A 21125-nucleotide genomic window follows, 5' to 3' on the forward strand; every position below is an offset into this window, starting at 1 on the left:
TACAAACACACAATTTTGTATTCTCAAAGTAAATACAGTATAGCAAGGAAGTTAATTCTAAGTACCAGTAGTTGGTCCTGCTGAGCCTTCATCAATTTGTTAAGTGGTATTAGATGGGTATGAAAATTTTGGTTGGGATATTATTTGAAAATATCTGTGATTAATGAGTAAAACCAGAGTAGATGCTTCCAAGCAATACCATAAGGATTCATCCTAATTTTCCCAAGCAAAACCCAAAATGGTGTGATAATATATTCTGTTCAGAACTAACCCATGACATGAAGTTTGACTGAAAAATTATTTTACTAAGTTAAATATATTTCTATAATACATACTTTAAAGAAGACTCACCCAAGCTTCAGCATATTGATCATGTCAAAGTTCACTACATCAAACACCTTCATTGCTTTATCATCACCCACAGAACAGAACAAAGCTCCCTCAGAGCTAACTGCAATACTCTCAATAATTCCTATTTTTAAAAAATCAAATGAAAACATGAAATAAGTGTGTATAATAAAAAAATTCACAATATTTTTAAAAGAAACTTTTAATTAGTTCAACTTAAACAGGAGTTACAAAAAAAATATGAAATTCTTACCTAGGTGACTACGAAAATGCTTGACAAATTCAATTCCCTCTTCTATTTTTTTCCAAAACTTAACATGCCCGTCATGACTTGCAGTGATGATAAAATCTGTCCTGCATATATAAAACTTTAAAAGTTAATTTCCAAAACAATCTCTGAGTGTTTCCAAAGTCAACATCTGCTGACAGTATTTAATTGTTTCAATAATGACCTTTTTTTTTTTGACAAGGTTTCATTACGTAGTCCAAGCTAGCTTCAGGCTATGTACAGTCAAGGCTAGTCTTGAATTGGTGATCCTGCTGCCTGCCTTAGCCTCCCTAGTTTTATAGGTGTGTGCTACCACATATAGCTTAGGTGTTTGTGTTTTATTCTTTTAATTTTCCTTTATGCAGACCTCTGTATGAATAATAGCAACTAATTTTAATCCCAAGACATAGATTCAGAATTGAAGAATGATTTAACATTAAAAAGCGGGGGGGGGGGGGGGTTGCTGACATTTTCCTAGACTTGTTGTCATTAATGCATCTTTCAACTGTCACTAGAGAAGCTTCCTTATTCAGCAGACGGTGATTAACACAAAAACCCACAACTAGCCAATGTGTAGAGAATAAGAGACTGCAGAGTGATTGCCCTGAATTGGACAGACTTCTGCCTCCAATGCTAGGGACCATTGTTTGAAGAGGGGGCAGAAAGGCTGGTGGATGATCACAAAGAAAGAGTTTTTCAGACAGTTGGTATAAGTTACTTTATGAACTCACAGCAATGGCTGACAGCATTCACAAGCACCATGTAAACTGAAGGCAGACAAAATCCCAGCATAAAATGGGAAATGGGTAAGAAACCCCAACCCTACTTGAGGAACTACTGGGAATTGATGACTACTGGAAGGGGCAAGTTCATCTCTTTTAAGGGTGTGACTCTTGGTAAGTTAACCAGGCTCCCGGTGGATGAATCTATACCAAAGGCCATTTAGGGACAAAAATTTGACTTTATAGGCCTACCAATCTACATACATACGTGTATGTATGTTATGGCTAACACACATACATAATAGAGTACATGAAATTAGGTAGGAGGTAATAAGGGGGCACTGCAGAAAGGGGAGGGAATTTAAGTGCTATAAAAATATATTGTATGAAATTTTCAAAAATTCAATAAAAAATGAAAAAAAATCTTAAAATAAATCAGGGAGGGGGCTGGAGAGGTGGCTCACCAATTAAGAGCACTGGCTACTCCTGCAGGGTAGGAGGACCTTCGCTTGATTCCCACACTCACGTGGCAGCTTACAACCATCCATAACTCCAGCTCCAGGCTATCTGATACCCACTTCTGGCCTCTGTGGGCACTGCATGCACATGGTGTACTTACATGCAGGCAAAACACTCATTCACATAAAATTACAATAAATAAATAAAATGTGTTTGCTGTAATGATTTAAGATAAAGACATTTTACTGCCACTTGCAGGAAACCTAGGTTTAGTTCTCAGCACACACATGTTGGCTAACAACCACCTTAAGTCTGATGCCAGGGGATCCAACTCCTTCTTCTGGCCTCCATGGGCACTGCAGACATGTAGTGCACATACATTCAGGCAAAACACTCATATACATAAACTAAAAATAAATAATTTTTTAAAAAAAGAAAAAAAGAGTTGAACCTGATAATATAACCTTGTAATCTTAGCCACTCAGGAGGCTAAGACAGGAAGATTCCAAGTTCAAAACCTGACTGGGCTACAGAGGGAGTACAAAAGCTAGGCTGAGTAACTTAGTGAGCGAGATCATGTCTCAAAACAAAAACACAGAAATCTCTATTGGAATCATTAGAATTAGAATTTTTTATTACTAAAATTACTCTATAGTCAGTCTTTTCATGAGAAAATGTACTAGTTTTCAGAAGTTTATAAAGACCTAAACTACTTTCACATATAGAATAAAACATAAATTTCATACTTTATTCAAGGTATTCTGATTAAGAAGCAAAAAGACTTTGAACAGAACAGTTTCTCCTACAACATTTTTAAAAATAGAAACCAGTTATTAAAGTCCAGTCTATGTCAGGTACTTCATACACACTACTCTAATTAACTTTGACAAGTCTATGAGATAGGTATTTTTATCATTATTTTACAAATCAGGGAATAGCTTTAAAATGTGAAATTTACTTGTCCCAGATTCATTGCTAGTGACTGGCTGTCAGATCTACTTAACCACAAAACTGTAATCTTTCAGTCAAACTCTATAGCTTTAGATTAAAAAGCAAAACTAATCAAATTTGTGAGAACAGCAATGCCAGTGTGCAAAGGGCTTCATACATTAACAAGTTCAAACTGTATTTGTTAGAACTATCCTATATATGAAATTATATATATATATAAAATATATACACACATATATATACATATATGTATATATATATATGAGATTTACATCTAAAATGCAATTTGTCTTTAAGAGATCACAAATAGACTGTTCCAGAATAAACTATTCCATTCATCTTTGATAAACATTGTCAGGATCACCCAAGCCACACTCATAGCTAATCCAAATTTGTATACCAGCATCCTATTTTTGTCCTATTTGAATCCATCACCTCAGCGCAGCCAGGGCATTCCTTAAAAAATATGTTTGATGTAACTCTTGCTCAAAGGTTCAAAATCATATAAGACATAAAAATACTCTGGAATTTAACCCTTAACATTTTTCTTCAGCTTCTTCTGTCATTTCACTCTTTATCCCTCAGTTTTCTACCTATAAAATCAAAATTCTATACCTTTTAAAGTTGTTCTTAAAATGAATAATTACAAAAACCTCAACAGTATCTAGAAATAGTATGAGTTCAAAAACAGTGGAACATACTGCTATTATTATCATTCATTAAATCTTCCCATTCATCCATTTTGAAGGTCTTGTGATAATTCCAGAATTCCAGGATGTCTTAGTTGCCACACTTTAGTCTATGAATGCCAAAGAGGCCAACTTTTTACTCCTACTTGATATACTATCTTCTTTGGGGCAGCTGATATTACCGAGTTCATCTCCCTCTTAGCTTTATCTTGATATGCACACATACACACTGAGACATTCTATCTGAAAGAATACATTCTTTTACATAAGAAAGAACAAGCAGGGCTTTATTTAATGTAATCTATTACAGAACTTACATAATTAAAGTCTGTAATATCCCAAAATTATTTCCATAAATCTACTCATAACTGAAGCTTTAAAATTTTTTTCTGAGGATATCAAGTATGACATACTTACTTGGTGCATACCACATGTGTAATAACATCTCTGTGCATGTAACTGCGCTCATACATGGATGCACTGGGGAGATTATCAAGATAGACTCTTTCAAACTCTAGAACTGAGGGAAAAAGAAAAAAAAAATTTAGCAAATGAATGAACTTAATAGGCATTGTATTTCTTCCAAATAAAATGATTAAACATGCCTACATAAGGTTGATAAAGAAGACAAACTGTTCTGAGTCTTTTATAACTGCTGTATAGCACACTCAAAATTATGTTGGCAAATTTCTTTTCCAGTCATTTTTTTTTTTTTAGTAACAGAATCCCCATTCTTTTTTTTTAAACTTTAAAATTTTATTTATTTATTTATTTTTATGTGTATTCGTGCATTGCCTGCATGTAAGTAAGTGCACCCATGTCTTGCAATCCCTACGGAGGTCAGAAGAGGTTGTCGGATCCCCTGGTACTGGAGTTATGGACAGTTGTAAGCTGCCATGTGGGTGCTGGGATTCAAACCTGGGTTTTCTGCAAGTACAACCAGTGTTCTGAACCACTGAGCCATCTCTCTGTTGTGTTTTGAGACAGGGTCTCACTCTGTGGCCCCAACTGGTTTGGAAGTCACTATATGTAGATCAGTCTGGCCTCCTATTCATACAGCTCCAGCTGCCTCTGCCTTCTGAGTGAGAATCCCCGTTCTTATGTGTGCCTACTGGTGTTTGGTTAAATGACCTTTCTCATGTTCCCCTATAGTGCCTGTATGCTAAAGAGATAGGTGGAAGTCTTTTGTATTTTCTCAAAAAATGTTCCCTTTTTCCTTTCCTTAGTTCTCAGTTTGGAACTAGAGTATTAAGCCTGTAATTATAACTCAGGACAATGAAGATGAGAGCCATATACCACTTATATTAGGGCAAAAAGTGCCTGGGAGCTTTCGGAGCTTTCACACCAACCCTGGATTGATTGTTTTGGCACTTTTACACATAAAAGCAGTATTGCATTATTTTTTAAAAAATAATAGTTGGGGTTTTCTGTGATTAGAAACTAAATTTTATCATATCTATTTCAAAGTTCTTCTGTTGTCTGTTAGTACATTTTGAATAAGTTCCAGGGTACACGGACATAAAGAAAAATAAGACATAAATCTTTCTGTGAGAAATAGGTTAATTTAATGGACTGGTGAGATGGCTCAGCAGTAAAGGTGCTGGCATAAGCCTGGTGACCTGAGTTCACTCCCTGGAACCCACATAAGGGTGGAAACAGAGCACCAACTTCACAATGTTGTCTGCTACCCTCTGCATGTGTACCATGGGCATGTGCATTCTCCTCCTCCCACCAATAATTATAAGTTTTGGAAAATTTAAATAACTTAATTAAGGTAGTGTCATGCAACCATACATCATGTCACAAAACTCCAATGTTAGCTCCATTTGTAGAAACCTAAAATTACTAAACATTTATCTTTCTAGACAAAATTTTAACTATGCTTCTAACAATTCTTTTATGTTTGTAGTTTCAATTTACCTTCAAACTAATACAGTATTGACTGGCTTAAAAACAATAAGAATTTGGGCTGGAGAGATGGTTCAGTGGTGAAGAACACTGGTTGGTCTTGCAGAAGACCCAGGTTCGAATCCCAGTACCCACATGGCAGCTAACAACTGTTCATAACTCCAGTCCAACAGCCTCTTCTGACCTCCATGGCACTGCACGACACAGGTGCACTTACCTACATCCAGAAAATACACACATACACATAAAAAATAAAATTAAAAAAAAATCAATAAGCATTTGGCACTGTGCCAAAGTTTGGAGCAAAATGTGAGTGAATCATTACACAATTATGAAAGTAGCAAGTGCCATGAAGGCAAAGGTTGCTGCAGGAACATTTCATTGGATGATTAGGCAGTAAGATATAATGCAGTATAAGAGTGTCATACGAGGTTCCAAAATCATTGTATCTAAATATTTGAAGGCTACTTGTTAAAAAGCTAGTCTAGCTAAAGGAAAGAAATTTTTCCAGGTAAAAATACAGTATGGGGCCGACATCCAGAGAAGCCCATTCTCAAGGGGTTTAAATGGCTGGAGGACAAGGTAAGGGTTTGAGAGAGAACAGTATTGGGATAAATATTAAAGAGGTAATGAGATTAAAAGGCCTTATATGCCAGTTTGGGAGTTTGGGATTTGTTGCTGAAAATAGTTTTAAGTAGTAGTTTCAAGTCAGAATTGAGCTTTAAAAACTGTTTAGTCTAACAGTGAAGGAAAAAGTTTCATAGAAAAGCTTTAAAAAGTAAAATTTTATCTATCCATTTCCTCATCCTTTTATTTTATAAAATCTCATTATTTAAAGCTAGTGGCAAAATGCTTCAGTCTATGTTGTCCTGAAAACCAGTGTTTGCTTGAAAAAAAAAAAGAAAACCGGTGATCCAGGAAGCCTACGAGACTTTCCCTGCGCTTGAAAATGCATTGGTAGTTAAATCAGGGTTGAAATTGTCTTTGTGGTTAATAAGTATCATCTTTTTCCAGCGCACTAACATACCAACAGTACTCTCGACCCAGAGAACCTTAAAGAGAATCCGTACATTCTCCTTTACCTGCTAATCAAAACTAGAAATTCCAGTCGGATGTGGTGGCGCACACCTTTAATGCAGTATTCGGGACGCAGAGATAGGCAGATCTCTGTGAGACCCGGGCCAGCCTGGTCTACACAGCGAGTTCCAGGCCAGCTGGGGCTACAGGGAGACTCTGTCTCAAAAAACCAAAACAAACAAAAACCATAAATTCCAACTTCACATGGCTGTTATGAGGTCAATCAGAGCAATCAAGTAAGAACAGGCAAGTATTAGCTTTAGCATCTATTGTAAGTAACCAGGGTTAATAGTGTTACATATTATGAAAAAAAATGCTGTACTGAGACCAAATGACTATTTGAGGAATGGCGTTCAAGTACAGAGTGGCCAGAAACAGGGTGACAACCGTCTGCTCTGAGGGCACAAACCACACAATCTTAACTCCCTCTTCCGGGCTTGTTTGAAACCAACCCTCCCACTCTGCAAACGCTGCATTCCAGTTCGCTCTCCGTCTCTGCAGCTACCTTTCCTCTTCTTGGCTAGCGTAGCTTCCACGGGTAAAGGCCCAACCCAGCGCTCTTCATTCTCATCATTTTCTTGGGTTCCCGTCACTGCCGCCACCAGCTCTCTCTCGCTCAGTTCCGTTTTTTCCGGTTCCTCTGGGTCCCGGCGCCTTTTTCTTCTCAGCTGCGAATCGCTACCACTTTCAGCCGCCATGTTGTTCAAGACGTCAAAAGAGACGCGACACAGGGGTGAGCTACGCGACGCAGCCCGCAAGACAGTGGCCGAGCGACTTTCTTGATTGGCTGGAGTGGGCGAGAGCAGAGCCATTCAGCAGGCAGCGCGCGCGAAGCCGGTGGCGCGCCTAACAGAATTCCGGAGCAGGTAGAGGGCTGTGGTGAGTTGAGGCCTTTGCCTGCGGGAGGTAAAGCAGGGGCAGTGGAGGACGCTGTCACGGTTGACGTTTGCTGTGGAGGACGGTAGCAGCTCGAGGGATTTAGAGACGCTGCCCCGAAAGCAGGATGTGAGTTGGACATGAGCCTCCCGGACCAACGCCCCTCCAGAACCGTGGCGCCTAGCGGGAAAACAACGGAGGGGCGGGTTTGGAAGGAGCTTTTTGTTTAAAAGTCAGAACCTCAAAAAAGTGTTTGGATTGTGTTCAGTGGTGTTCCATGTTAGCAGTATGGTTATGTTCAAATCATGATTTCTAGAGTTACGTAAATTTATTATTTGGTAGAGTAAGCCTTCCTTTATTTTTCATGGGCGTCTTTTATGCTCTAGATCTCTATTTCCATATACATTTTAGAATTTGTCAGGTAGAATTAACATCTTTATGATATTGAATCTTCTAACAGTTCCACCCATTTTAGAACTTCTGGATCCCAAGTTCTGTTTCTAGTTTTTGTAGTTAACATCCCTATTTTCTGTAATGGCTATGCTAACATATTCCCTTCCAACAGTAGTGTATTCATTGTTTCTCATTCAAGGGATTTTTTAGTCACTGCTACATCAGCACCTAATGGGGTATCTGGCAAGTATTAAGTGTTCAATTAAGTAGTGGTTAAATGCATGTATCTGTTTAGTTTTTCAGTAAAGCAAACTGTAATGAACATGTCAGTGAATGATCAAGGTCTAGATTCAGACAGTACAATGGATGTGGAAGTTGTTATAGATACAGAAGAAGAACTTATTAAAGAATGTGAAGAAATGTGGAAAGACATGGAAGAAGTAAGTATCAACATATAAAAGTGATAACAGTGTATAAAAGATTTAAATGAGTTTCAATAATAGACCTAGGAAAGAAATGTCAAGTTCTCCAAAGCTATTATTTTATATAATTATTTATATAGCCCTTGGACTTATAAGCATTTATTTTAGAAGTTTTTTTAATACACTTTATTTAATTTTTTATTTTATAAGTGTATTGCCTGCATGTATGTGAGTGCACCTATGTCGTACAATGCTGTGGGGAGGTCAGATTCCCCTGGAACTGGAGTTAAGAACGGTTCATAGCTGCCATGTGGGTGCTGGTAATCCAACCCAAGTCCTCTGCAAGAGCAGTCAGTGCTCTTAGCTGCTGAGCCATCTCTCCAGCCCCTTATTTAAGAAGTTTTATACTAGATAAGATACAGAAAGAGAACAAAAATGATGGTAGTTTCTGCTTTCACGTAGATTATCTTGGGGAGGCAGCAGCCATTCTTAATATTGTTTGTGATGCATCGTTAGTAGTATTGTGGTAAAAGGGCAAAAACTGCACCTAGGCAGAGCACTTCCACTAATCTGAAGGAGTAAAAGATATGTTTCTACAAGTAGTCACTCATTTCATGCCTGAAGGACAGATAAGGGCCCATGAAAGTAAAACAGGAATATAACACAGGAAAGCAAGAATATATATTTTGAACCGGGCGTGGTGGCGCATAGGATTAAACCCGCACTCCGGAGGCAGAGGCAGGCGGATATCTGTGAGTTTAAGGCCAGCCTGGTCTACATAGTGAGTTCTAGGCCAGCTGGAGCTACAGGGAGACCCTGTCGCAGAAAGATTAAAAAAAAAAAAAAAAAAAGTTTATTTTGAAGAATTTAGAGAACTCCTAAATATATGGAAAATAGATACTAGGAGAAAGAAATCTTGTGAAGTGAGACTGGAGAGAGTTAGCCAGGAACAAGAGCATAGATTTTGTGGAGTGTGTATGATGGGATGTCATTAAAGCTTTGTAAGTTTATTTATATTTTATCTGTGTAAATACTGATAAACTTTAAAAAAATTAAAAAGAATTTTAAAAACATAAGTGACACAATGAGATATGCCAGTTAAGAAAACAATTTTGTTGTCTTTTAAGAAAAGAATACAGAAACAACATTTAGGAGGCTCTAGTAGACATCCTGTTAAGAGATGAAGGCCTTAATACTATCTTTGCAAGTATTACTTTAAGAGATGCTGAGGCCATTGTGGCACGTGCCTTTAATTCTAGCACTCAGGAGGCAGAGGCAGGTGGAACTCTGGAGCTACAGGGAGACCATGTCTCAAAAAAAAAAAAAAGGAAAAAAAATACTGAGGAGGATGATACGAAAAGTTAATGAATGTGGTAAAATTAGAGAGAATGATGAATCTTTTCAGTACCTGTTTTGGATTGGATTAGTATCCAAAATAAAGATCATGGATATAGGAATGACATATCATTATGAATTATGAATAAAAACATGAATATAAAAATGTAATGTTAAGGTTGAAATTATGTATGTTGTTTGAGATGGAGACACTTTTGATATACAACATTATGTTTAAGAGAACAGATTTTTATCAAAATAATGTAGTATGTGATACATATCACAGATATATGTAGTATGCTATCTTTCACTAAGGTGTCAGTAGGAAAGAGCAGTGGAATACATTTTTAAAATCATTTTAACAAAATCCTTGATGCTTTAAGTCATTAACATATTTATTAATGTTTACATTCCTTTTTTAGATTAGAAATTTGGATTTTGCAATAACTTTTAAAAATTGTTACTGTTTATATGTGTGGTAGCACACACCTTTAATCCTAGCACTTGGGAGGCAGAGGCAGGCGGATCTCTGAGTTTATGCTCAGCCTGGTGACATAGCAAGTTTCAGGCCAGCCAGAGCTACATAGTGAGACCCTGACTAAAGGGGGGGAATGTATGTATATGATATGTATATACTGCAACTAGAAATCATCACAAATAAAATTTATAGGACTAGAGAGATGGCTCAGTGGTTAAGACCACTGTCTGTTCTTGCAGAAGACCTGGGTTGGAAGCCTAGTACCCACATGGTGGCTAACAACTGTCTGTAACTCCAGTTCCAGAGGATCCGACTCCCTCTTCCTTGGCCATTGTATGACATGGATGCACTTGTATACATGCATGCAATACACGCATACACATAAAATAAATATAAAGCAAAAAAATTTTTTTAAAGAAATGATCACAGATAAATTTTAAAATTAATCATTTTTACATCTCAAATCTAATGATTATTAACAGTGTTTGATTTTTTAAGTCCAGGCCAATAATGTCTCTTGAAAGCTTCTTTTTTTTTTTTTTTAATTTTATTTTAATTTTATGTGTATGCATGTATTGTCTGTACGTAGGTAAGTGCACCCGTGTCGTGCAATGCCTGTGCAGGATAGAAAAGGCCATCAGATCCCCTGGAGCTGGAGTTGCAGACAGTTGTTAGCTGCCATATGGGTGCTGGGATTCAAACCCAAGTCTTCTGCAAGAAGAGCCAGTGTTCTTAACCGCTGAGCTATCTCTCCAGCCCCCTGAAGGCTTATTTTCTTATGTAATTAACTTTTTTTTTTCTATAGTACTTTGACTTTTGTTCTCTTACCTCCCATTTTTTCCCATTATGTAGCTTATAATTCATCCTAGCTGTTAGGTTTTTTTTTTTTTTAATTTCTTTATTCTCTTATTCATTGCCCTGTGGAGGATAAGGAGGATGGAACCAAAGGCCCTATACAGGTGCTACATCACTGAACTACATCTACAGCCCTTTCCTATTTTTTTGATATAATCACTTTGGAACTGATTTTACTGCTTTCCTGATCATCTTAAGTGGAAAGTGAGAAATTTAACAGACTCTCTGTCACATATTTTTATGTTATTTTAGAGGAATGTTATATTGGAATAGTATAAATGTGGGCAAGGTGGGAATTATCTATGGACTGTTAAGTGTGTGACTTGTTTCTCTTTACTTTTTAAATCAAGTGTCAGAATAAATTATCGCTTATTGGAACTGAGACACTCACTAATTCAAATGCTCAGGTATGAAATTTGTATTTCTTCCTAGAAAATAGGAATTAGAATTCATTTTAGAAAAAAATTTATCTATTTATATTTACCCCAAATATAACAGCTTTGCTAATACCTATAATTCTTTTAAAAAAATTATTTGTGTGTGTGTTGGTGTGTGGTGTTGGTATGTGTGTGCATATGATGTGTGTTGTGTAGGCATGCCATGGCATGTATATGGAGGCCAGAGGACAGCTTTGTTGAGCTGGTACTTTCCTTTCACTTTTACATGGGTTTTAGGGTTTTTTTTTTTTTGCCAGGCTTGTGCAGCAAGCACCTTTACCCACTGAGCCGTAATACCTATATTCTTAAACAGCTGGAAAACTCCTGCTCTAAGAATTGCAAGAAATGTTCCAAAAATATTTTTGGAAATTATCTATTGTAAATAAGAAAGTATATTTCTTTATTACTTTGTCTATTTTGTGGGTATATGTGAATGTTCATGTGTCTGCAGGTGCATGTGTATGTGTGTTGTATGTGCATTTTGGAGGCTAGAGGACAGCCACCAATGTCATTCCTCAGACAATGTTCACCTTGTTTTTTTCTCTCCATATTTATTATTTTTTATTTATGTGTTTAAGTGCATTGCCTGCATGTATGTAAGTGCACCAGTGTCATGCAATGCCTGTGGATGTCAGAAGAGGGCGTTGAATTCCCTGGAACTGGAGTTATGGACAGTTGTTAACCATCATGTGGGTGCTGGGAATCAAACCCAGGTCCTCTGCAAGACAGGATCCTGGTTGTTTATAATCTTTTTTTGCAGGGGCCGATTCTTGCTCTATCAGTATCTCTTAAGGTATATTTTGTAAATAAACAATGTTCTTAGGTTCTTTTAGTTTTAGTAGTAAAGCATAATTAATTTTAATAGTATTCAATATCATTGATATGACAGGCAATTTATAAACTATAGTTAACATGGTTTAAAAGTAAAATCTATTCAGGGTGATAATATCTTGTTGTTTGGTAGTGCTATTTTGTTAACCACTTATTTTAGAATTAGTATTACAATATTATATTTTCATTATGATTGTCAATATTCTATAAGAAATAACTTGCTCCTTTTTTTTTGTAGCTCTCATTACTAATTATGCAAGTGAAATGTTTGACTGCTGAACTCAGTCAGTGGCACAAAAAAACAGCTGAAAGTAAGATTGTTATTTTTAGGTTTGTATTTTAGTAGGCAAATTGTGGTAATAAGTTAATGACTCAGGAATTATAAGATCCATTTGTCCTTGAAATTGTTCATCTTCCATTGGTACTAGGAAGCCATTCCAGTTTTTCTTCTCTATGTTATTTCTTTTAATCCAGATAAATACATGTTTTACATTAGATTATTATAACCTGAACTATGAAGACCTTATTGTATTATTTTATCTTCAAATATACTGTCTTATAGTCAGTAGAAACCATGACTTGTTAATGAAACTTTCACATTGGCAAAGTTTTTTTTCATGCTTCTCTACATAAGGATTCCATAGTTTTTATGTTGTTTCTTGACTTGTTCAGTTGAAGTCAAATATATTTTTGCCCCTATATAAAGAATAGAAGGGGCTGGAGAGATGGCTCAGCGGTTAAGAACACTGACTGTTCATGCAGAAGACCCGGATTCGAATCCGAGCACCCACATGGCAACTAACAGCTGTTCGTGACTCCAGTTCCAGGGGATCCGACGGCCTCTTCTGTCCTCTGCGGTCATTGCACGATATGGGTGCACTTGCCTACATCCAGTATACTTCAGCACCTCAGAGTGCTCTTACTCAGCTGTCAAAAATGTTGGTATAGCCACACCTGGTGGCTCAAGTCTTTAAATTCCAGCACTCAGGAGCCAGAGGCAGGCAGATCTCTGAGTTATGGATGGTTGATTGATGTTATATAATTGAGTTCAGGTCCTCTGCAAGAGCAGCCAGTGTGCTTAACTTCTGAGACTCTCTCCAGCCCCCATAATAACTTCTAAATACACATTTAATCTAAACTTCTCTGTAACATTGGACTCAGTTATCTTTGTACCTCATAGAGATTACAGAAAAAAATCCTCCAGTTCACTTTACCTCCAATTCCATGAATTGATATTTGATGAGTTCTACATTCAAGAGTTCTTCTACATTCTTCATTTTTCATCTTTCATACATGGCCAGTCAATATATATTGAGCCCATCCTCTATGACACCAGTCATCAACCCATTAGATCATTATGGTGAGATTTTTTTATCTCTCTTTTTTTGTTATTTTTGAGACAGGGTCTCCCTGTAGCCCCAGCCAGCTGGCCTGGAACTCATTATGTAGACCAGGCTGACCTTGAATTCACAGAGATCCACCAGCCTCTGTCTCCCAGGTGCTGAGACTAAAGGTATGCGCCACCACTCCTGGCTTATCTCTTTTTATATTATTTTTATTATATATGTATGAGTTTATTGCCTGCATGTGTGTAAGTACACCTATGTTGTTCAGTGCCCATGGAGGTCAGAGGAAGGCATCAAATCCCTTGGAGCTGGAGTTACAGACAGTTGTTAGTTGCCTTGTGGGTGCTGGGAAGTGAACCCAGGTCCTCTGCAAGAGCAATCAGTGCTCTTAACTGCTGACCCATCTCTCCAGCCCCTATCTCAAAAACCAAAAACAAAAAAAACAGTGGTATTCTTCAGAGACATGTACTCAACTTCTTTTTCTTTTTCTTTCTTTTTTTGAGAAAGGGATTTGCTGTATAAACAGTGCTGGCCTAGAACTTGGCATGCTTCTGTCTTAGCCTCCTATGTGCTAGGATTTTAAGTGTGTACCACTATGCCTGGCCTGTGCTCAGCTTTATTCAGTTCTTATCCTATTATGCTATACCAACATTGTAGTTTCAGTTTCTAATAATAATGTTTTCTTGCTCTTGATTATGTGTTGTAGCTGTAATAATGACTTCTGTATTAGTTTACTAAGGCTATGACTAAAGGATCTGCCTGCCTCTGCCTCTTAAGTGTTGGGATTAAAGGCCTATACCACCATGCCCAGCTTATTGACATTTTTAACCATAAAAGTTAGAATAATTTAATGAACCTTGTCAACTCAAAGACTAACTTCAAACAATTATCAAAGTTTTCTAATCTTGTTTCAAACTTTTTTTTTTTTTCAGACAAGGTCTCTCATTGACTTAGAACTTAGAAGATAGCATAAACTGACTGACTAATGAGCCCCAGGGATCCATCTCAGTCTCCCTAGCACTGGGATTTCAAGCCCATGCCACCAGGCTCTAATTTTTTTATGTGGGGTCCGAGGATCAAACTCACTCCCTAGTGCTTATATGCAGTTACTTTACCAACTGAGGTACCTGCCCTGCTCTCATTCCATGTTTTTGTTTTTTCTGTTCCTTTTTCCATCTTAAAATTCTGAAATTCCTTATTTTTCCAAAAGGTTCCACATATTTATTATTGAACCAGCAAACTTGCTCATGCAGAGCAGATGAAAGCGTAACAAGTTCCCAACATACCCAAATCTCTAGAGGTGAAAACGTTTAGTTCTATCTGAAAACAGTCTTGCTATTTTGTGTGAAACTTTACAGACCCAATGTGTCTTCTCTTGGAGTTGTACCTATTTTGTTACCAGTTTTCATCCAAATCCATTGGGGAATGAAATGATTTTGCTTTTGTTCTTGGTCAGGAATTGCTTGATTCTGAAAGTCTTGTGAGAAGACATGGTGAAAAACAGAGTCAGGCATATGGTGTGTGATGTCAAAAGAAAGGAAGATGCACACACACACACACACACTCTCTTTGTTTAATTATTTTTGAGAAAAGGTCTTCCTGTAGCTCCCCCAGCTGGCCTTGATCTCTGAGATCTGCCTGCCTTTGCCTCCTGAGATTAAAGGTTTGCATCACTATGCCCAGTTTGTTTGTTTCTTTAATTATTCATTTTTGTTTTACATGTATGAGTGTTTTGCTGCATGTATGTGAATGTCCTGCATGCATATAGTGCCTACGGAGAGCGTCAGAGCCTCTGGAACTGGAGATAAAGGCAGTTATGAGCTACCATATGGGTGCTAGGAACTGAACCTGTGTCTTCTGCCAAAGGAGCAAGTACTCTTAACTGCTGAACTTACCTCTAGCCCCAGGGTTATCTTCTTTAGCACCTGAAAAGTATGCTGCTTCTGTCTTCCTGGTTACTGATGAGAAATCTGCTGTTGTTCTCATAGTTCTTCACCTATAAGTAAGGTACAAGATTGTGTGTGTGTGTGTGTGTGTGTGTGTGTGCGCATCTGTTTTTCCTGGCTGCTTTCAAGACTGTTTTCATTGTCTTTAGCTTTCAGATGAATTACAATACATCTAAGCATAAATTTCTTTAGGTTTATGCTGTCTGATGTTCACTTGGATCTTAAATATTTGGGTTTATTTCTTGTACAAAATTTGGGGAACTTCCAGGTAGTATTTCTCCACATTGTTTCTTAGCCTTTTCTTACCCCTTTTCTCCTCTACTGAAATTCCATTAACACAAATGTTATATCTTTCCTTACAGTTACATAAGTCTCTTAAAGTTCTGTTTTCTGATTTTTTTAAATTATGGCAAAACACACATTAGATGTATTCTCTTAAGCTAGGTATAGTCCAATAGTGATAAGTATTTTACATTGTGTTCTAACCAGTCTCCAGAACTCTTGCATTGCATTTGTTGAAATGTTTAGTACTTGCATTAGCCAGCTTTCCATCACTGAAACAAACAAACAAAAAAAGCCTGAAATAAACAGTGTATAAACAATCAAGGTTTACTTGGCTCATGATTAGAGATTTCAGTCCCATGGTTGGTTGGCTCCATTGGTTTTTGGACCTATGGCAAGGGAAAACATGGTAACAGCACATGTTGGTGGAACTTTCTTACCTCATTGCAGCCAGGAGTCAGAAAGGCAAGAAGACACATTCCAATGTTCAAGGGCACCACTATCTAGTGACTATACTTCCTTCCACTAAGTTCTACCCTAGAAAGGTTCCCTTAGTTTTCATTAGTGTCATAGGCTGTTATCCAAGGCTTTAACACATGGACCTTGGTGGTATGGTACACCTATTCAAACCATAGTTCTACTATGATACTACCTACAACCTACAACCAGCTCTCAATTTGACCTATAAAGTACACATAGGAAGTCTTTTCTTGTTATAAGACTCTCTAAAATAGTAGGTATCAGCAGCTTTTTATTAATACATCATTTGAGAAATTTCAAATAGCAGTTAATTAAAAATGATAAAATTCTTGGGGCTGGGGAGATGGCTCAGCGGTTAAGAGTACTGACTGCTCTTGCAGGGGACCCGGGTTCAGTTTCTAGCACCCACATGGCGGCTATTAACCGTCCTTAACTCCAGTTCCAGGGGAATCCTAAGCTCTCTTCTGACCTCTGCGGCACTGCATGACATGGGTGCACTCACATACATGTAGGCAATACACTCATACACATAAAATAAAAATAATAAAATATTAAAAATGATAAAACTCTTGTATAAAGATTGGACAATTTATTAATTTCTATGTGAAATTGCATATTTTTTTCTACTCATGAGCCTGACAAAATATAGAAAGCTATATAATTTACTGTATATAATTCATTGCTAATAGATGCATTTTTAAAAGAAGTCTGATTTAGTCTAAAAAAAAAAAATTCCAAAACATGTTTGATTCTTTGTAATTTCTGGGAATATGTTCCATAGAAGTAAAAACACTAGTACATAAAGACATAAAAGGTTGTTCATTGTATCCTTGTTGTACTTAAAAACTAGCTTAAACTTTGTGCTCAGTTGTGGGAAAATCACTACTACATTATGATGTATACAGACACATAACATACACTACTAACTCATTGTGTAGTATGCAGTCATTAAGTGGTGAATTAGTTCTATAAATGGAAGTTTTGTTGAGTAAAACTGATAATTTTTATGATAAAATTTCTTATAAAATCAGCAGTGAGGGCTTGGAGAGTTGGCTCAGTGGTTAAGAGCACTGGCTGTTCTTATAGAGGACCGGGTTCTGTCCCCAGCACCCACATGGCTGTTAAAGACCATCTGTAACTCCAGTTCCAGGGGATCCAGTGTCCTCTTCTGACCTCTGTGGGCATTGTACAACACAGGTGCACTTACATACGTGCAACCGATAAACTCATACACATAAAAATAATAAAAAATTTTAAATCAGCAATAATAAAAGTCAAACCTTTAAGTTTGTGAATATTTATTTCCATATGTATGTACATTATAGGAATACATTATATAAATATAGAGAAAAATACTTGAATATTAGATCATTAAGGTTGTTTTTGAGGCTTTAGGAAAGAAAGGAACTGAAAATAAAATTCATGAATAACAAATTTATCCATATATACTTTGAGATATATGTGAAAGATGTTCATTTGAAATTTATATAAACTTCATGTATCTTATAAAAGTTCAGTAATACATAAATGAAGTGGAAAAGAGTTATCTCAGAAAGGCTACTAAGTCAAATGCTTGAGAACCAACTAAGTACATATATGATTTTGTTTTATTTTATTTTTGTAGTAACTCCCCTGACTGAAGATGTTTTGGTAACATTAGGAAAAGAAGAGGTAAGTAATTTATGGATTTGTACTAACCTCAAGTAATTTATAGTTAGAACTGTTTTAGATCAGTTTATGACATAAGAAGTAGGCTAAGCCATTCTAAAACTGTATTAAAATTTTCATGCTTATTGAACTAAATATTTTTATTTTATTTTTTATTATTTTTATTTTATGTGTATGCATGTATTGCCTGCATGTATGAGTGCACCTGTGTCGTGTAATGCTGCAGAGGTCAGAAGAGGGCTTCGGATTCCCCTGGAACTGGAGTTAAGGACGGACAACCAGTGTTCTTAACTGCTGAGCCATCTCTCCAGCCCCTGAACTAGATATTTTTTAAAGATTCTCCAAAAACAGATGGACAGATGACATAAAATGAATGAAAATTTTATCTGGGAAAATTACAGATACTCATTTCGTTAGTCCTGAGTGTGCTTCATTAGCATGTGTCTTTCTAAGAGTTTGTCTCTCTGATCTTATTTTTGAACTTTATCGACGTTGAAAGTTGTTTAGGGTATCCCCCATCATCCTTATTCTACATCAGTGGCCATTGAACCTAGGACCCTGCTCTTCATAGGCTAATACTCTGCCACTAGAGGACATCCCCTGTTCCCAGTGATCCTTTTAATGTTTGTCGTGAGTTCACCTCTCTCCTGATACACCTCTGTACTGATAATTTGTGTCCTTGTCCTTCCTCTAATTAATCTTGCTAATTGTATTGATTTTCTCAAAGAGCTAGCTTTTGACTTTATTGATTTCCTTCTCTTCTTACTTAACCTCCTTATCCCATCTGCAATGGTCCCTGAGCCCTGACTGGCAGAGGTTTAATATGGGAGTCCTATCCAGTGACACACACTCTGCAGTCTCTTATTCTCTACATTTTGGCCAGTTGTGGCTTTTTGTTAATCAGCCTCTGCTGTAGGAGGAAGCTTTGCTGGAGAGAGTAGAAAGATGGATTAGTATTCTTTCTTCCCCTTGTTCCTCTGTGTTCCGTGAGCCTTAGATGTAGAGGTTCCATTGTAGATGTGTCACTTAGAGCTGGGCATCTCACAGACACTTATTCTGTGAATTTGACCAGTTGTGGAACTCTGTAGTAATCTCCATCTGTTGCAAAAGATGCTTCTTTGATGAGTGGTGACTGACATACTTATCTGTAAACATAAGGATCCATATTTAGCACACAGTAAGAATAATGTTTGTCTAGGGATGTGACAGATTTAGGGTTTCTCTAAGATCTGTGACCTCTCTGTCCATATGTATTTGGCTGTGTTGATCTTGCCACACATGAGTACTCTCCCATCGAGTGTGCTTTAAGTCCAGTTAGGTAGCTGTTGATTGCACCCAAATAAAAGTGCCACTACTGCACCAATATAGTTTGCTTTGCTGATAATTGTTGTTATTAGGCTTTAAAGCTAGGCTGGACCTTTGATTTTTCTCCCTTAGCAGCTAGCATAGTATGAAAGCTGGTCTTCCAGCTCAGCTTCAGCTCCATTGATCCAAGTCCTGTGTCCAAAGTATGTCCCGTCTTCAGCAATAGGTTCTTACTTTCAAGTTTTGGGAGGCAATCAAGGCCTGTGTTATTTGGGGAGTCTCTTTGACTACCCTGGCCAATAACTGGAAGGGAGGTTTCTCTTGTCTTCCACTGTGTCTCTTGTTATATAGGCTTCAGCTATATACATGTACTGTGTGTGTGTGTGTGTGTGTGTGTGTGTGTGTGTGTGTGTGTTATGTCTATTTTTCAGTAGGCTTTTGGGCTAATACATTTCCCTCTAGTTTTTCTCACTACCTGAGCATTATGTATCTCTCACCGTCTAACCTCTCTCTTCCCTCCCTAGTCTAAGTACCTTCATTTTCCCCATTTTCCGTTTGATAATACCTGTCTCCTATTACCCCCTTCTCTTGAGCTCCTTCTACCTCTTTACAGCCATAGTTCCTTGTATACTCCTCCCTTCCCAGTTAAATTCTCCCACTTTCCCCATTTTCCCCTTGATAACACTTGCCTCCTGCCATCCCCCTCTCTTGGGCTCCTTCTTCCCTTTAACCCCCATGGCTCCTTTCCATTCTCCTGACTCCAGCAATAACCTCAGGATATGTACTTACACATAAGGATTTGAAGCTAAGAAACACAAATGAAAGAGAACTTAACATCATGTATTTTTCTGAGTCTGTGTTATTAGTATAACAGTTTCTGGTTCCATCCATTTACCAGGATAGTCTGGAGGTCTCAGGTGTGACCAGCAGAGGGGGCCTAGGTTCAAGGCAGAGATGGGGATTGCATGGGGAGGGCCTGTCTAGCTAACCAGAGTAGATCCTCCTGGAGCAGGAGAATGTAGCTGGTCCATGTGCCAGAATGATATTTATTTTTGTGCCTTTTTTTTTTTTAATTAGAAAAGAAACCTAATCTACCAGATTACAGAAAATACTCCATTAATTTACTTCCAGTTTGAAATTAAAATATGTTCCTTGAAACTTAGCATCTCCTTGCTGAATATTTACCCTTTCAAAGACTCTTGTAGATATTTTTACTATTGGCTTCTAAACTGAGGTATTCTTGATCAATATATAAATTTCACTGTCATTTAGAAACAAAACTGTGTAATAGTAAAGACTAAGTAATTAACTTGTGCTCTTTTGTTCTAGTTCCAAAAACTGAGACATGATCTGGAAATGGTATTATCTACTATTCAGTCAAAAAATGAAAAGTTAAAGGAAGACTTAGAAAGGTATATTTATGTTGTAATTTCCGTTAATCATTGATACATGCTCAGTAAAAGTTTTATTAGACTATTTGTTTTGTTGTCCCTATTTAAAGGGAGCAGCAGTGGTTGCATGAACAGCAACAAATAATGGAAACTCTTCAAGAATTACACAGTGAATTGAAAAACCAGGTGGTCACATTTTCTGAATCAAGGTAATTAATTTTGTGGTCTACAGTTTTTAAACAAATTTTTGGCCAGCTGTATGTATAATCAGGAACATGCACATATATATTTTATCAGCTAAATGTTTCTTTTAATTCTTTCTTATCATTAGAATCTTTAATGAGCTGAAAGCTAAAATGCTTAGTATAAAAGAATTTAAGGAGAAACTCTTGATTGCCTTGGGTGAGTTTTTAGAAGACCATTTTCCTCTGCCTGATGGAAATGTTAAAAAGAAAAGGGTAAGTTTTAGAGAACACATTCATGTGAATTATCATAACTGAAAATTGTTATAGACAGGGACAAAAAGGGATGAAGACATACAGATACATGTATCCTAGTACGCCTTCATAATATATTCACTGAAAAATTAGAAGCTTGTCTTTCAATCAAATGGGATTCCTTAAGTACATTTTTAAAGCAATTTTAAAGTGTTCTTTGT

The 21125-nt window shown here is 37.1% G+C and overlaps 2 protein-coding genes across 5 annotated transcripts in view; one reads left to right on the forward strand and one right to left on the reverse strand.

The window, feature by feature from the left end:
* Nucleotides 1–7267, reverse strand: part of Ppwd1 (peptidylprolyl isomerase domain and WD repeat containing 1) — a 35616-nt gene extending 28349 nt beyond the window's left edge. Inside the window, exons 1-4 of one of the 2 annotated variants that reach the window (XM_008856127.3) lie at nt 6928–7267; nt 3855–3957; nt 602–702; nt 352–472 (exon numbers count right to left, since the gene is read on the reverse strand). In XM_008856127.3, the coding sequence (XP_008854349.2) occupies nt 352–472; nt 602–702; nt 3855–3957; nt 6928–7234 (632 nt within the window). In that variant the 5' untranslated portion in view covers nt 7235–7267. Of the gene's footprint in view, nt 1–351; nt 473–601; nt 703–3854; nt 3958–6927 lie in introns of those variants that run through there. The other variant, XM_008856134.2, reaches the window with a different exon arrangement.
* Cenpk (centromere protein K) overlaps nt 7164–21125 on the forward strand; it is a 21269-nt gene continuing 7307 nt past the window's right edge. Inside the window, exons 1-8 of one of the 3 annotated variants that reach the window (XM_008856156.3) lie at nt 7164–7301; nt 7987–8131; nt 11132–11188; nt 12288–12360; nt 17728–17774; nt 20406–20488; nt 20578–20676; nt 20799–20925. In XM_008856156.3, the coding sequence (XP_008854378.1) occupies nt 8009–8131; nt 11132–11188; nt 12288–12360; nt 17728–17774; nt 20406–20488; nt 20578–20676; nt 20799–20925 (609 nt within the window). In that variant the 5' untranslated portion in view covers nt 7164–7301; nt 7987–8008. Of the gene's footprint in view, nt 7428–7986; nt 8132–11131; nt 11189–12287; nt 12361–12899; nt 13410–17727; nt 17775–20405; nt 20489–20577; nt 20677–20798; nt 20926–21125 lie in introns of those variants that run through there. The other 2 variants (XM_008856147.3, XM_029557795.1) reach the window with 2 other exon arrangements.

Source organism: Nannospalax galili, unplaced genomic scaffold, assembly GCF_000622305.1.
Source record: "Nannospalax galili isolate Female #2095 unplaced genomic scaffold, S.galili_v1.0 scaffold751, whole genome shotgun sequence".
NCBI lineage: Eukaryota > Metazoa > Chordata > Mammalia > Rodentia > Spalacidae > Nannospalax > Nannospalax galili.